This window comes from Budorcas taxicolor, chromosome 12 (assembly GCF_023091745.1).
Source record: "Budorcas taxicolor isolate Tak-1 chromosome 12, Takin1.1, whole genome shotgun sequence".
Taxonomy (NCBI): domain Eukaryota; kingdom Metazoa; phylum Chordata; class Mammalia; order Artiodactyla; family Bovidae; genus Budorcas; species Budorcas taxicolor.
In genome coordinates, this window is record NC_068921.1 from 31,665,960 (window position 1) to 31,683,505 (window position 17,546).

The 17,546-nt window shown below is 42.7% G+C and overlaps 1 protein-coding gene across 2 annotated transcripts in view; it reads left to right on the top strand.

Annotated features, from left to right (window-relative positions):
* FLT1 (fms related receptor tyrosine kinase 1) overlaps nucleotides 1-17,546 on the top strand; it is a 207,153-nt gene that overhangs the window by 29,519 nt on the left and 160,088 nt on the right. Inside the window, exons 2-3 of one of the 2 annotated variants that reach the window (XM_052649905.1) lie at nucleotides 4,040-4,136; nucleotides 4,791-5,020. In XM_052649905.1, the coding sequence (XP_052505865.1) occupies nucleotides 4,040-4,136; nucleotides 4,791-5,020 (327 nt within the window). Of the gene's footprint in view, nucleotides 1-4,039; nucleotides 4,137-4,790; nucleotides 5,021-17,546 lie in introns of those variants that run through there. The other variant, XM_052649906.1, reaches the window with a different exon arrangement.

Genomic DNA, 17,546 nt, shown 5'->3' on the forward strand with positions numbered 1-17,546 from the left:
AGGCTACCTTGGCAAACAGTGAAAAGTCCTGATCCCCATCTGAGCCTCACAATGGGGGACCATTGTAAAGTCATAGCACTCCACCCTTTGAAATGAAGTATCCTGTTGATTTATTTCTAAATGAACAATGTGACTCTGACCTACTCATGAGCAGAGCAAACAGAGTCGTCCTTGGTGGGAAGATGTGGGATCTTGGAATATATGTATATTCACGTCCTTATACACATCATGATCGAGTTGGGAAAAATGTCTGACATGCCAGAGATACTCAAAAAACATTAGTTAAATATTTCATTACACAAGTAGGTGTAAGGGCATTAAACTGCTTCAAAGAAATGTTTTAAAGCCTATTGAAATTTCAGAGCAGTTGAGGAATAAGTGTCTCACTTTTCCTTTGTTGGTTTTCCTTTTGAACTGTAGTTTTGGCATCGCTGTTCATCTTTATGAGGTTCTAGTTTCCTATTAACTAAAGAATGTGATGTCCCAAAGTGTCCAGTTACTTCAAAATACCATTTCCTTATACCTCTACTTTCTTGTCTTTCAATCACCTACTTTTTTCTAGCTTCCTTGTTCCAAGTACAAAATTCATTATGTTGGTAGAAACAAATTCTATAGCAAAATACTTCTATCAACATTTCTCTCCCCCCAAACTTTCCCATAATGCTGTTTTCCTCTCAGTGTCTTTGCTAATCACTCAGGTTGGTTGTGTTGTTTTGTTTTTTGGTTGGAGGCTGAAGTGGGGGCAGCAGAGACGGACGTGCAGAGGGCATATTTTTAAAGGGATCTTCTCTGCGTGACACTTCTGTCTGCTGGAATTTGGGTGGTTCTTTAAGGCTTAAGGTTCTCTCTGACAAGGGTCAGGAGTGCTGGTGTTTTAGGCGCTCACAGAGCAAAGAGTCACACAATTTGGAAACCAAAATAGCAACTGAAAAAAACGGAAGACTCACCTCCTGCCAGAAGGAAGGCATCTTCCCCTTGGCTGCTCCTGGATGGGAAAGCTCACTATGTGCACACAAACCACAGAGACACCTACCACTTACTGCCCAGAATTTTCCACAGGAAGCTTGGGTGGACCTGTTACAACCCACGAACAATTGCTCAATGAAACCCTCAACATTCCATGCCCTGGCCTGGGTGTTTTTCAGGGCAGGCATTATCAATTGCTGGCTGTGGCTTTAGAAAGTCCTAGTGTTCTTCCGGGTCATGGATTTTGAGCTACTTGTTGCCTCAGGAAACTCAAAAGATAAGGAAAGGACAAGATTTTTCTTTAGGTACCTGAATCCATTGGCCTGTTCTGTGAGGTTATTTAATAGACCAATTGGATCTCAATGGTACAGTCATTTGAACTTAAGTCTAGTCAGTACTGAACCATTTGTTCCAGCTGTAATTCGATGCCAGGGCCTATTGTATATAAGAGTGACTTTGGGGACTTCCCTAGAGGTCCAGTAGTTAGACTTCACCTTCCAGTGCAGGGGGTACAGTTCAATCCCTGGTCAGGGAGCTAAGATTCCACATGCCTTGTGGCCAAAAAACCAAAACACAAAATAGAAGCAGTATTGTAACAAATAAAGACTGAAAAATGGTCCACATTAAAAAATAATCTTTTTTTTAAAAAAGTGACTTTAAAAATATTTAATGAAACAGCAACACCAGGAAAGCAGATAATATTAACATCTTTGTTGTAGTTACATACCCAGGAAAGCATTCTCTGATGGGAGTGGGGCAGGGGCGTGATTCTGCTAGGTATCAGTGACAAGGGGTGTCTATCTGTCACATGCCAGGCAGCATGCCTGCCACTCAGGTGACAGAGAACCAAGTCCCCACGCTGTGCCTGTCTGCTTTCCGATTCACTCATGAGGATACCAAGAAACGGCCTGCTCAGGAATGCCGAGGGCATGCCTTCAGGACATGGGGACGTGCAGCTTCCCGTGCAGCTGCACCACCGAGTCTCGTTTTCCCTGCACTATTAGAACCTGAGAGCAACACTAGGGAGCGTTGCTAGACTTCCCCGTGGAACCTGACATGTGCAGGTCTATGGTCCAAGATCCCATTTTCTGCTTTGGATTCCACTTTAGAAGCCTTTTTTTTCTTTTTTTTTTTTGCATCATTTATTTTATTGTTTTGATTTACTTTTTAGTTGGAGGAAAATTGCTTTACAATGTTGTGTTGGTTTCTGTCCTACAACATTGCACATCAGCCATGATTATACATATATCACCTCCTGCTTGAGCCTCCCTCGCCTCCCCCCACCATCCCATCCCTTTAGGTCATCACAGAGCTCCAAGCTGAGCTCCCTCTGTTTTAGAGCTGGAAGCTGATTTTTTATGTGAAAACATTCCCTAAGATCAGCTCCACATACGTAACTTCTCTCCCTCTGAGAATCTCTCTTCTCCTTCCCGCGACCATTTTTTAAAAATTAATTTTTTTGGAGTAAAGTGACTTTACAGTGTTCTTTTGGTTTCTACTGCACAGCAAAGTGAATCGGGCCTGTGTATACATATATCCCTTCTCTTTTAGATTTCCTTCCCATCCAAGTCACCACAGAGCACTGAGGAGGGTTCCCTGTGCCGTACAGTAGGACCTTATTAGTTTATCTGTTTTATCCATAGCATCAGTAGTGTATATGTGTTAGTCTCAGTCTCCCAATTCATTTGTCACCCTTCTTTCCTCCTCTTGGTGTCCATATGCTTGTTCTCCACATCTGTATCTCTATTTCTGTTTTGCAAATAAGATCATCTATACCATTTTTCTAGATTCCACCTACCCTCCCCCGACCTTTATCCCTGCTAATCCTGAGCCCCAAACTCCTGCTTTTACCAGGAAAAAGCTGGTAAAAGAAGGGCAAAGAGGAGGGAGAGAGTAGGGGAGGAAGAGAGAGCTCCTGATGGAGCTGTCTCCTGATAAATCAGCAAGAGCTTCAGCAGAGTTTCAACTTCTGTGGCACCAGTGGCTCAAAGAATCCTGGCTCTGGGGATGGCAGAAATGGACGGAGACCCAGAGTCATCCAGTCCAGTCTCCTGCCTTACAGTTAAGAGAACTGAGATCTGGAGGGAAGTGACTTGGCCAGGGTCCCATAGCAGATCCCATGGATGGATACTGTGTGGTACAGAGATGTTGTGTGGTAAAGGGCTATCATGCTGTAAAGGGATACTGTGTTGTATGGGGATACCGTGTTCTATGGAGATGTTGACTTTAATGCACTTTTTCATAGCTGATCTCATGATCTCACAACGATTCCCGCAAAATATACTTGTCAAGTGTCACGTAGGAATGGACAGTTCCCTCTTCTCTGTTCCACTAAAGAGGAAACTTGCAGATTATGTAAGATAAGCAAAGTGGCTTCTAAAACTGATTTTGATTCTATAATTAGTTTTCCACATGAGGAAACTGGTTCAGAAAGAGAAATGACTTTCCCAAAATACCATGACTCAATTAATGAGTGAACTATGTCTAGAATCCAGGAAAAGTATTCAGAAAAAAGATCAGACAGGCCTGTATAACCAAATGACTCATGTTGGTTCAATATTAGAAATACACTTTGGATGACATTGATATTTAATCCTGAATATTTTAATAAGTTACAGTATATTCTTAATATGGTTGTTTTTTTGAACCATAAATTGAACTTATTAATGTTCTAAATTAATGGGCTTTTGAATATTTTTAGGTCATTTGGCATAGTAGGATATATAATACTTGTAAGCAAGTCTTAGATTACAAAAATTTTATAAAATATGTTTGTATTAGATGTACTTTTTTGCATATGCAATTTATAGCTTTCCATAAAAGGAACTTGAAGGATTTAACTTAAAAGAGAAAAAAGAAAACGATGAAAGGGCAGTTTTCAAAAAACATATTTCAAGGGACTTTCCTGGTGGGCCAGTGGCTAAGAGTTCATGCTGTTAATTTAGACCTGGGTTCAGTCCCTCATTAGGGAACTAGATCCCTCAAGTTGAAACTCGAGAGTTCACAACTAGACCTGGAACAGTCAAATGTTTTTTTGAAAAATAAATAATACACTTCAACTTTTATTTTCCAGGATCTAGTTCAGGTTCAGTATTAAAAGAGCCTGAACTGAGTTTAAAAGGCACCCAGTACGTGATGCAAGCTGGCCAGAGGCTGAATCTCAAATGCAGGTGAGTGACTGTATTGGTTTGGGAACCATCTGGTTGTCCTTCCTAAGGCAAAACCCTTCCCCAGGGGAGTAGAAAGGTGGCCTCCCAGAGCAGACAGGTAGACGGCCATGGTCTTTTGCCATCTGCCAAGTGCAAACCACATGCATCTAGCCTCCCACGGAGGGTGATTCATTCGTCTACGGAGAGATGAATTACTCACTCAAGGAATCAGAGGAAGGGATGCCCTGAACATTTTGAGTTGTTTAAATGTTTTTCTAAATGTGTTACTCTTCTATAAAGCAGATGACTGGACTTAGACCTCTTTCTCTCTCTCTCTCTCTCTCTCTCTCTCTATATATATATATATATATATATATATATAGTATTTATATAAAAATCAGTTGTCTCCGACTCTTTGTGATCCCGTGAACTGTAGCCCACCAGGCTCCTCTGTCCGTGGGATTCTCCAGGCAAGAATACTGGAGTGGGTTTTCCTTCTCCAGGATCTTCCCCACCCAGGAATTGAACCCAGGTCTCCTGCATTGCAGCGGATTCTTTTACCGTCTGAGCCGCTAGGGAAGCCCAAGACCTCAGGATAGTGCTTTGTAATGAAATGAATGCGTTGGCTCTGGCCCTAACCCTGACGGTGTTTTGTTTTCTCCTCTGTGATGGCAGAGGACGAGCTGCGCATGCCTGGTCTCTGCCTGCAGCTGTGAACAGGGAAAACCAAAGCGGGAAGCTTAACATCACTAAGTCTGCCTGTGGAAAGAACCTCAAGAAGTTCTGCAGCACTTTGACCTTGAACGGGGCTCAGGCCTACCACACCGGCTTCTACAGCTGCAGATATCTCTCTGCACCTGCTTCCAAGAACAAAACAGAATCTACCATCTACATATTTATTAGTGGTAAGAGCTTCATTTTCCACATTTTCTGTAGCTGTGCAGCGGGTCATCCATCCACCTGGTCCATGGAAAGAGCGCTTTTCTCATGGGTATGAATGAAATGGGCCAGGAAGGAGATTCTACCTAGCTGTCAAAACTTGTGGAGTGCATGTTAATGTGTCTCTTGAGTGTCAGTTTCAACCAGAATTTTCAAGGACCAGTTGGTCAACTGCATGCTCCCTGACGGGGGCGACTCTTGTCTGTTTTGTTCACCACTGTATCTGTGTCTCCTAGAATACTATCTGGCACATCACAGTATGAATAAATGAATGGCAAGATTTTAGTTCTGTTTCTTAATTGAGAAGCCCAAAGTAGAATACAAGATTTTTTTGTCCTTTCACACAACTGCATTCTCTGATGTGCTAAACTTGTAAAACATTGTTCTTTATTAAATTCGTAAGTATAGTGTTGCTAATGTTGCTTGAAGGTTACAAAATTAATTCCATTCATGATACAGTATTATTTCACGTTCACAAACGAGTATTGTAATGATAAAAGAGCTGGCACGTGTCACTGCAAAGGGCAAAAGACAAAATTGAATCATTTTCTGGTTATGATTTTTGTAGTATAATTTTTTTAAGCTTTTCCCTCCTTGGCCAATGAAGAAATGAAATAATGTTCAGAGGGAAGAAATGTAAAATCATCAAAGAAATATAAAGTGACAGGAGAAATGGATCCCTGGAAAGAATCAGGAAGATGACTTGTCCCTTTGTTCTTCCTTGTTTCATTCCAGCCAGTTTCCAAATCGTGCACAAGACTCTAGCCTTCGAGCGAGAGCTCTAAGAATGCGTAAATCAAAATTAGTAGGCACTTCAAGACAGAAACTCGGGTTGAAAAAAGGAAACAACCAACTGTCAGTGTCAATAGCATTGTGGATCTTCCTCCCAGTGAGCTAGTAAACTGCGTCTTTGCATTGAAGGCAGCACCTACACAGACTTAGGCTTTGGTGGGAATCTTTTTTTTTAAATAAGGCAACTAGACAGTGTTTTACTGGAGCCTACTATGTAATTTTCCAGATGCAGGGTTAGTCTTTTTTTTTTTTTTTTAATTTTAAAATCTTTAATTCTTACATGTGTTCCCAAACATAAACCCCCCTCCCACCTCCCTTCCCATAACATCTCTGTGGGTCATCCCCATGCACCAGCCCCAAGCATGCTGTATCTTGCGTCAGACATAGACTGGCGATTCAATTCTTACATGATAGTATACATGATAGAATGCCATTCTCCAAAATCATCCCACCCTCTCCCTCTCCCTCTGAGTCCAAAAGTCCATTATACACAGCTGTGTCTTTTTTCCTGTCTTGCATACAGGGTCGTCATTGCCATCTTTCTAAATTCCATATATATGTGTTAGTATATTGTATTGGTGTTTTTCTTTCTGGCTTACTTCACTCTGTATAATCGGCTCCAGTTTCATCCATCTCATCAGAACTGATTCAAATGAATTCTTTTTAATGGCTGAGTAATACTCCATTGTGTACATGTACCACAGCTTTCTTATCCATTCATCTGCTGATGGACATCTAGGTTGTTTCCATGTCCTGGCTATTATAAACAGTGCTGCGATGAACATTGGGGTACATGTGTCTCTTTCAATTCTGGTTTCCTTGGTGTGTATGCCCAGCAGTGGGATTGCTGGGTCATAAGGTAGTTCTATTTGCAATTTTTTAAGGAATCTCCACACTGTTCTCCATAGTGGCTGTACTAGTTTGCATTCCCACCAACAGTGTAGGAGGGGTCCCTTTTCGCCACACCCTCTCCAGCATTTATTGCTTGCAGATTTTTGGATCGCAGCCATTCTGACTGGTGTGAAGTGGTACTTCATTGTGGTTTTGATTTGCATTTCTCTGATAATGAGTGATGTTGAGCATCTTTTCATGTGTTTGTTAGCCATCCGTATGTCTTCTTTGGAGAAATGTAGAACAGTAAGTAGTATGATATTAGCAGTAGTATCTTAGCTCTTATCAGCCTGATTTTTTTTTTTTTTTGAAGGTTAATTGCTTTACAGTTTTGCGTTAGTTTCTGCTGTACAACAGCAGTGAATCAGCTGTGTGTATCCATATATCCCCCTTTGATTGGGCCACTCTTCTGTTCTGCTCTGCCAAACTCCTGTTTGTACGCTTCGCACTTTTCTGGGTGGGTGGAGAACTGGAGGAGACACCAGCTTCCTAGCTAATCCCCACCGTAGGAATGCAACCAGTTCACTTAAAAATAAGAGGAGGGAAGGAGGCCAGGGAGTTCTGCTTGGGGAAGGCAGAACCACCTTCCCCAAGATGGAAGAGAGGATGGTGGGCAGGACAGGAGGGCAGGATTAGGAGAAGACACAAGAAGCGTGCCAGCGGCAGTGGATCGTGTCACGTGCTCAGCCATCTGATCGCTTTTCCTAGCTCCACATAGTAGGTCATGTTCTTTCTGCCCCTTGCAGAGGAAAGAAAACACTTCTGTTCCTGTCTCTCTAGTGGAAGAGGAGGCAAAATTCATTCATTCTAAAATTCTCATGAAACTTTCTCCTGTGGCTTTATTGAATCCACAGTAGAAATGGATCCCTGGAAGGAATAAGGAAGATGACTTGTCACTTTGTTCTTCCTCATAAAACATGACTTGTAAATCAAATACTTAAAATGAGTGAAAGAAGACCATCTCTTTTTTTTTTCCCCCTAAGAAATAACACTCAGTTATTACCCAGCTGCTACATTACTTAGTAGATCTCATGATTTATGGAGGGGTGCAGAAACTGTCAGCTTCCATCCCCTTTGAAAATAGAAGACACACTTAGCTGTTTAGAACTAGAATCTCCACTTCCACTGTACAACAGAGCAGATCTGGCAAATTACCATCACTCTGAGTGTCAAATCAGTTGTCAGTCTGAGCCCTGTGAGGGCAAAGTCCCTGTCCGCCTTAATTACTTTTATCTGCAAACTGCCTCCTGGGTACAGTGCCTGGCTCATAGCAAGAGCTCAGTAATATTTGTCAAATGAATACACATAGCAATTAATAGGGCAGTGTGGAATATCTGTTGAGATTGACATTGGCCTAGAATTCATCCTCAAGTAGGAAGAAGCACTGTCACTGACTGTTGCTGTCTGGTGTGAGGCTGGGGGTGTGAGTACTGGTTGCGGTGTCATGTGTCTATTATGTCTGCTTTCTGGTCGAAGTCCACAAATATTAGCATAAAGTTACAAGTCCCAGGATCTCAGAGCTCCCACACACTTTGGTTGGACAGAAGGAAATTCTCTATCCCAAAGACCATATTCTTGGAGAGGGAAGGGCTGGAAAATGTACTGTTTGTGTTTCACAGGACATTACTCTGGAATATCATGAGTATTTTGTGTGTTCATTGGGAAAATCTTGGAGTCATTATTTTTAAATAGCACTAGTAAGAAAAATTATATTTGAGTCAATAGTAGTAACCATAGGAGAGCCTCTGAATCTTTGTTTGTTAATCGATTTGATGAACAGATATTTAGGAAACATTTGCTGGGTGTCTGTAACTATACTGCTCTGAATAGTAACATGGATTTTGTTGTCTGTTTCCTGGTAGAACAATTTTGGTCTCATGATCACACTTTACTAAAGTCCAAATTAGTGAAGTGAGTGAAAATCACTCAGTTGTATCCAACTTGTTGTGATCCCATGGGCTATACATTCCATGAAATTCTCCAGGCCCGAATACTGGAGTGGGTAGCCTATCCCTTCTCCAGTGGATCTTCCCAACCCAGGGATCAAACTGGGGTCTCCCTCATTGCAGGCGGATTCTTTATCAACTGAGCTGTCAGGGAACCACAAACCCAAGTTAGCTGTGATGTAATTCATTAAGCAGTTGTAACTTTTCCAAGTAGCCTAACATTTTATGCATTTCCTACTTGCATTCTCTTACTAATTTTATTTCTGAGAAAATTTGGCCTTAGGCTTCCATTTTTATCAATATTTACAACATTACAGGTTTAATTTTGTTCAGGGGCACAAAACTTGTCTCTGGAGAGACATACACAACTGTGTGTCCTAACACACAACTGTGATTACTTACTAGATATCAACTGGTTATAACTTATTTGTTGTTGAATATTTATTCTAGAACATGTGATTGGACAATTTCTACCCCTGGTAAGCATCTGCAGATATGTTGGCATTTTCTTTTGGTTTTCTATAACGATGAGAAACACTATTAGACACATCTTTTGAAAAGGTAAAGATTTGTGGTCTAATAGAGTTCTGAGAGGAAAAATCAGGACTGCATAGCTTTGTCCACATAATGTCAAGTGCCATATATGGATTATAAGCTAAACTATTATTTAGACGCTTCCCACTTGAGCACTGATTTGGCCACAACATCTGATATTGTATGTGTAATGTGAGGAAAATCAGTATTACCACTTTAACATTACAGCTTGTATAAATCCATCATACCTCTGACATAATGCATTAAAATCAACTTAATTACTTGAGTAATTTTAGTTAGCTAATTTACTTAATTACTGATAAATTTAAATTCCCCTTAATATATCTTCTTACATTTGTGGTTTCACTTTATTTAAACAAATGGTTTTATTTCCATTATACTGTCTAATTCTTAAAATAATCCTATGAGGTTTTCTTCTCGTCATTTTATTATACAAGCAAAGGGCCTAAAATCCACTTCACATGAGGCTACATGGGGAGTGATGGAAAAGTGTTAGCAGCCAAGTAAGGTGGTCAGATTCTCAGTGGAAGGAGGAGATCAGAGAGGACAGCATAAGACATGAACAGCAGGCAGGGGCTGGGGACAAGGTCACTGTCATCATACTGTGGGAAAGGAGAGAAGGTGATGGACTGGGGGGATTCAGTCCACCTTGGTGAGCTGGTGGGTTGTGGTGGAAGGGAGGAGAGATGGTGACCCTTGAAATCTGTAGAGGCACTGGGGCTAGTGACCCTGCTCCCACAGCCAAGGAGAGCTTTTTCTCACTACCTTACACTGATGCTAATTGACATCCTCTCCTGTTACACCCTTGGCTTGATCCTAACGGATGACTGTTGAATGTGTGTAGCTGAAAAATGCTATATATGTGTTTCCAAAGAATTGCTTTTGAGAAAATGAATGGAACCCCCAGCAATTATAGCTACAAAAATCTGGGTCATAAAGAAAATTCTAAAGTACTCTTCACTGTTCTGCTAATTAAAAAAAAAAAAAGATGTTAGCTGAGTGGCCATGCCAGGATTGGGCTTCCCAAGTGGCTGAGTGGTTTAAAAAAAAAAAAAAATCTGTCTGCCAATGCAGGAGACACAGGTTCAATCCCTGGGTCAGGAAGATCCCCTGGAGAAGGAAATGGCAACCCATTCAAGTATTCTTGCCTGGAGAATCCCATGGACAGAGGAGCCTGGTGGGCTACAGTCCATGGGGTCACAAAGAGTCATATGACTGAGCGTGCACACGTGTACACACATACACATATGCTAGAACTACTTGCACATGCATGCACATGCACACACACACACACCAGGGCTGCTTAGGTAGTTGGTGGTCATCCCCTTGGCAGATAAAAATGAACATATTTACATTTCTTTTATAACTCTGGTACACACAAGAAATTGGCTCCAGATCAGCCTTTTCTAAGTCTGAGGATTTCACTGCAATTGGTATTGTAATATATGAGTTGTGACTGTAAAATAAGGAGACTGACCAGAAGAGATTTTAATGGCATCTCCAAAGTATTTAATTGGTCAGTGTCTCCAGTTTGGTTAGAAGACCTTGAACTTAGCATATTGAGTTCCCCATGCTTTGAAATCAGCCCGAACCCCTCCGCTCTCCAGGCCCAAGATTTTCAGGGCTCTTGAAGTAGATCATTTTCTCTCCAAGAATTATAGTTGAAAAGGCAAAGAGGAACAGGGACCCGTGTGCTGTGGTTGAGTGGATATCTTCTCGTTCTTCCCTGTAAAAGAAACTCACCTCTTCTGCTTCTCTCTACTTGATTGTTTTTCTCTCTGTGTCTATTAAAGCAAGTGGTTTGGAGCATTTTCACAACAGATTTTCCTGTCTTTGGTTCTTCTTTATGTATCAAATGAATGAGATTTACCTAGCGGCTTCATTTCAGGTGGAAAAATGATCAGATGCACTGGGTCTATAACTGAAAAGTGGTTAGTTCAGTCGCCCAGTCATGTCCAGCTCTTTGCGACCCCATGAACCACAGCCCGCCAGGCCTCCTTGTCCATCACCAACTCCCGGAGTCCACCCAAACCCATGTCCATTGAATCGGTGATCTGTCATCCCCTTCTCCTCCTGCCCTCAATCTTTCCCAGCATCAGGGTCTTTTCAGATGAGTCAGCCCTTCTCATTAGGTGACCAAAGTATTGGAGTTTCAGCTTCAACATCAGTCCTTCCAATGAACACCCAGAACTGATCTCCTTTAGGATGGACTGGTTGGATCTCCTTGCAGTCCAAGGGACTCTCAAGAGTCTTCTCCAACACCACAGTTCAAAAGCATCAATTCTTCTGCACTCAGCTTTCCTTATAGTCCAACTCGCACATCCATACATGACTACTGGAAAAACCATAGCCTTGACTAGACGGACCTTTGTTGACAAAGTAATATCTCTGCTTTTTAATGTGCTGTCTAGGTTGGTCATAATTTTTCTTCCAAGGAGTAAGAGTAATTTAATTTCATGGCTGCAATCACCATCTGCAGTGATTTTGGAGCCCAGAAAAAGAAAGTCAGCCACTGTTTCTACTGTTTCCCCATCTATTTGCCATGAAGTGATTAAACTCTAATAATCCCAAGTATCCAGGGGGAGAATGATTGCTGTTCCTTCACATAAATGTATTTAGTGGGAAAAAGCTCTGCATGGCTATGGACCCTCAAACAAATACAAATACTCCACACTAAAGGTACAGACACTCTAAGACAGATTCAACATAATCGCTTATACAGCACTTCCAGTTTCCCTCAAGAACTTTTGCATAATTCTGAGATACATACATAAATCCATTTTATGTATGAGAAAACAGCTGCTGTGATCTGCTCAAGACAGAGGGAATGAAATGACTAGCCAGGAAGAGGATCTAGGTCAGACCCCAAGATTAAGGCTGTTTCCATTATACTGGGAGGTTCAGTTACTGACTTCAAACTGTAGACCAGCAGTTGTTTTTGTCTTTGGGAATAGAGATTATGCAGTTACTACATTCTATTAAATTTCAAACTCAGTGTTTTTCTCTTGAGGAATGATAGGTTACACTGATTTCAGGCTGTTTTTCTGAGTGATCGGCCATAGAGAACCAGACCCCAGTCCCGGAGAGCTTTGGGTTGTTACCTGATGGAGTCAGAACCTGTTGTCACTGTCCACACGCACAGTCTGTCACTGCTGCACCACAAGGTGAAGAGATTTCTATTTACTAAGATGAGCAGGGCTCTTCAAAACCCCAACTGTTAGTGGGCTGTGGAATCAAATTAGTGGGTTGTGGGACTTCCCTGGCAATCCAGTGGTTAAGCCTCCACACTTCCCTGCAGGGAACATGGGTTCACTCCCTGGTCAGGGAACTAAGATCCTGCCTGCTATGCAGCATGGAAAAAAAAAGAGTGAGTTGTATCAGCATTTAAAAAAATAAAGCAGAGTAAATGGAAACTATCTAAGTTTATTACAAAACTTTTTTTCCCACTTGTTTCATGGTCATGCTGAATGGAATTGCCACGCACTTTGGCCAACTGGGCAACAAACTCTCACTGCTCAGCCGTCATCGGGCTACGCAGTGTCACCCCAGCACCCTGTGCATGCTTCGAGGTGCACCAGACCAGGCAGGAGTCCAGGGGAGACGGTGTCAGGGCAGAACGATCCACAGAACCTCAGTAAGTCCTACCGGAGGTGGGGGTGGGTAGTATGATTTAGGTAAGGGTAGGTAAAACTTTTTTAAAAATAGAACTTGTTTCCCAAACACACGTACATATATACATGATAACCACATAAATGTAAAATACATGTGAGTGTGTGTGTGGTTTTGGGTCTAATGTGGAAAGTGCTTGTTGTGGAACTCAGCACAATAAGTTTAAAAGTTTCAGTCTGATTAAGTAAGGTAAACTTATTAAAATTTTAACAGGTGTGGAGGGGTCCTCTCGATGCTTTGTATTTGAGAAAACAACTTCCATTTTGAGCACCGTGGTCATTTTGGCTCATCACTCCTGAGCCAGAGAACGTGGTGATGAAAATAACCCCTCTTCTCTAGTTAACGTGGCTCCCACCCTGATGGGTGCCTGTGTGCAACACACACTCATCACGTTCCTGAGACAAAACGGGTGTGACCCAGGAGATGCGGTCAGCAGGTGGCATTCGTCTGTGGACATGGATCACACACCTGCTGCCTGCAAGACCCTGTTGTTCGTTCTGGGGGAGGCATGAGCAAAGTTCTGGCATCTTAGGGTTTTGGAGGCCCCTGGTCCCTCTCTAGTACTATGACTTCTATAGATTAGTGAGGATTTTAAAATGCACAGGTTTAACTTTGTGAGATAATAGCTGTTGTCCAAAAACAAGGCTTTCCAGGGAATGAAGAGGATGCCTCCAAGAGTCCTGACTGAGCCTCCCACCCCCACCCCTAGTAGGACTTACTGAGGTTCTGTGGATCTTTCTGCCCCGACACCGTCTCCCCTGGTCTCCTGCCTGGTCTGGTGCACCTCGAAGCACGCACAGGGTGCTGGGGTGACACTGAGTAGCCAGGTGACGGCTGAGCAGTGGGAGCTTGTTGCCCAGCTGGCCATAGTGCGTGGCAATTCCAGTCAGCATGACCATGAAACAAGTGGGAAAAAAAGCCAAGCAGGGACATTGAGTGAGAGAGTAGCCGTCTGCAGACTTACTCCGAGTCTGCTTCCACTTTCTTTTCCAGATTTACTTAGAGTCCACTTCCACTTTTCTCCAGATTTACTCCACTTCCACTTTTTCCTGGCTGGTGATGACATTTCTAAACTGGGGAAGCACCAAGGGTGTCAGCCCCCCAACCCACACCGAAAGGTCCCTCTCAGTGCTTAAAATAGTTGACATTTTGTGGCAAGAAAAAAAAAATTTAAGAAATCAACTTACCAAAAAAAAAAAAAAGACCACTTAACTACAGGTCGGCTGAGTTCTTTAGGTCTGGATTGCTTTACCAAATTTATGACACTATCTGTTATCGTTTGGTTCCTGTCCAGGGTCTTGTCTGGTTTTCACAGTCAGTTTTCAGTAGGTACGCATCACCCCTCCCGCTGCCTACCCAAAGAGCTGCTTGCCTCACCCGCCTTACTCACTCCATGTCTGTCTTCACTCAATGAATGCCTTCTTCCACTTACTTTCTGAAACCTCTGTCTATTCTAGCATGAATGCTCCTGTAAGAAGGGGTTCCCAAAGCTTCCATCTCAGGGGCTAAGATTGATGGTGCTTGAGCCCACAGATATTGAGAAGAAAGTGTGCTAGACACCTTGTGCCCCAGGAAGCAGCCAGTGCAAACAGGTCAGGTGATGGCTCGTGTTTGCCATCCTTCTCACATCATTTCCTGATGTATTTGCCCAGGAGATGGAGGAATATGTTGGGGTGAACAGAGTTTGGACTCAGCCTCTGGATTACTCGTTTGGAAACCCCTGGCGGGTTTCCTAAAACGGCAGCAGCCTGAGGCTGACCTGCGTTAGCAGAATTCTACTCCAAACCATCCTCTGTAAAGAATTCCTAGAGGGAACTTCCCTGGCAGTCCAGGGGTTAGGACTTCTCCTTCCAATGCAGGGGATGCAGGTTCGATCCCTGGCTTGGGAGCTAAGATCCCATATGCCTCACAGCTAAAAAAAAAAAAAAAAACATAAAAAACAGAAGCAATACTGTAACAAATTCAATAAAAAGTCCACATCAAAAAAAAAATTCTTATAAAAATTCCTAGGTATTTCCTGGCTTGCCTTTGCATATAGCTTCACCAAAAATCTAGAACAAGGTCAGGTTTTCCTGGATTTTTTTTTTTTTCCTCTCATTTTGATGAAGTGGTGAAAAAGAAGAAACAGACTGGGCTAGGATTTTAAATAGACTCTGATGACATTGCTGGTTGGAGTTTTCCCTGGGGACCAGACCCCTCTCTCTACAGCCTGGCGCTGTGCTCCCTGTAAGGCTGAGGCTTGAAAGAGATTATCTGTTCGATCCATCACGGGGGACAGCTGATTAGGACCACATGGCGAGAGTTTAGAGTAACTTAACTCTTATCCACTCTCCTTCCAGCTATGTGAAAAGTTGATGGAAGACATTCTTGATCTCATTAAGCCCTGCCATTTCACATTTCCCTTCTAGAGACACTTTTGTTATTAGATGCCAAGGGGCTTTAACTTGGGGAAATACTGGCAAACAGTTGGGTCAGAAGCCGCTTGTGGACTCGTTGGAAGTCGGGGGCGTCACATCTTCCTTCCGGAGCCCTTGCCCTGAGCCCTGTGTTCACCCAGCATGTTCCTGGGAATTTCATTTTTAGCTCTTGGTGCGTGTGTGCTGGGTCACTCAGTCATGTCTGACTTTTTGCAACCCTTTGAACTGTAGCCCGCCAGTTCATGTCCATGGAATTCTCCAGGCAGGAATACTGGAGTAGGTGGCCATTCCCTACTCCAGGGGATCTTCCCTACCTGGGTCACCGGCATTGACAGGCAGACTCTCTACTGCTGAGCCACCAGAGAAGGCCTAGCTCTTGGTGGTACCTGTCAATTAAAAGTTGGGGTCCTTCCTTCAGAGAAAGAGCATTTCCTGACACTCGCTAGGCTCCATACCAGAAAAATGGGGCAGGCCAGGTCTTAGGAAGCACATAGCTAAGCTTTGCTCACAATAACAGCATTGTGTATCACTAGGCATTGAGTACAACTACATAAATGCTTAAAAGTAATCAGAATGAGCATTCTCTTGACTGAGCCACTTGGACAAGACTTGGAAAAATGAGTGATTGAGGTGGAATTATGAAATCTCAAGGTGGCAGTGAAATCTAAATAAAAATCCCGTAAAATTGACCATATCCTCTCATGTTACCCCTACAAACAAGAAGGGTGGAAAACAGTCCATCAAAACTTTATGGTTTTTAAATATTTGAAAAATGTCCTTCTTGTAATTTCTTTAAGAAAAGTGAGCAAGGGACTTTTTCCAAGAGAAATCCCCTCAAGCTGAAAAGGCTTTAAGTTTCTGAGATTTCATAACTCTCTTTAACAATGGCAATGAAATGCCACCCCGCCTGGAGACAAGGAGGTACCCTGTTACGATCTTGGTGGTCCTTGCAGTTCAGACACTCCTCAGTTTTCCTTTACTGTTTGAAATATCCATTGTTTTGTCATCTGAGGCGTTTTTGCGGGGTTCCGTTGGCGGTTGTCATGGCTGACTGTGCTATTACTAATGCAATCAACACACCGCCCTTCCTTCCTTCATCAAATACCAATTAACATACTATATTCATTTTTTATCTTATTTGATATTGGAGCATCATTGATTTACAATGTTGTTCAGGTGTACAGACAAGTGATTCATTTATACATATTCATAAATTTTTTTCTTAAAAAATTTTTTTATTGATGTACAGTTACAGTTGATTTACAATGTTGTGCCCATCTCTCCTATACAGTAGAGTGACTCAGTTATACACATACTTATATATTTTTTAAAATATTCTTTTCTGTTATGGTTCATCCAGGAGACTGGATATAGTTCCTGTGCCACGCAGGAGGACTTTGTTGTTCGTCCATTCTAAGTGTAATAGTTTGCATCTGCTGCTCCTGCTGCTGAGTCACGTCAGTCGTGTCTGACTCCGTGCGACCCCATAGACGGCGGCCCCCCAGGCTCCCCCGTCCCTGGGATTCTCCAGGCAAGAACACTGGAGTGGGCTGCCATTTCCTTCTCCAATGCATGAAGGTGAAAAGAGAAAGTGAAGCCGCTCAGTCATGTCTGACTCTTAGCAACCCCATGGACTGCAGCCCACCAGGCTCTTCCACCCATGGGATTTGCCAGGCAAGAGTACTAGAGTGGGGTGCCATCACCTTCTCCTACCAACCCCAGACTTCCAGTGCATCCCTCTCTCTTCCCCTCTCGCCCTTGGCAACCACCAGTCAGTTCTCTCTGTCTGCAGTCTCTTTCTGTTTTATAGACAGCTTCATTTCTGTCATGTATTACACTTTGCGTATAAGTGCTATCACTTACATAGCACAAATACCAGTATTTGTCTATCTCTTTCTGACTTACTTCACTGATGATAATCTCTCGTTGCATCCATGTTGCTGCAAATTTTACTGTATGTCATTCTTTTTTATGGATGAGCAGTAAGTTCATTGTATGTATGTACCACGTCTTCTTTATCCATTCATCTGTGGATGGACGTTTCGGTTTCTTCCGTGTCTTGGCTATTGTGAATAGTGCTGCGATGAACGTGGGGGTGCATGTATCCTTTTGAGTTAGAGTTTTGTATGGGTATATCCCTAGGAGTAGGATTGAGGTCTGTGCGGGCTCGGCCACCTAGGTGTGTCCGGCTCTTTGTGACCCCAAGGATTGCTGTATCACTT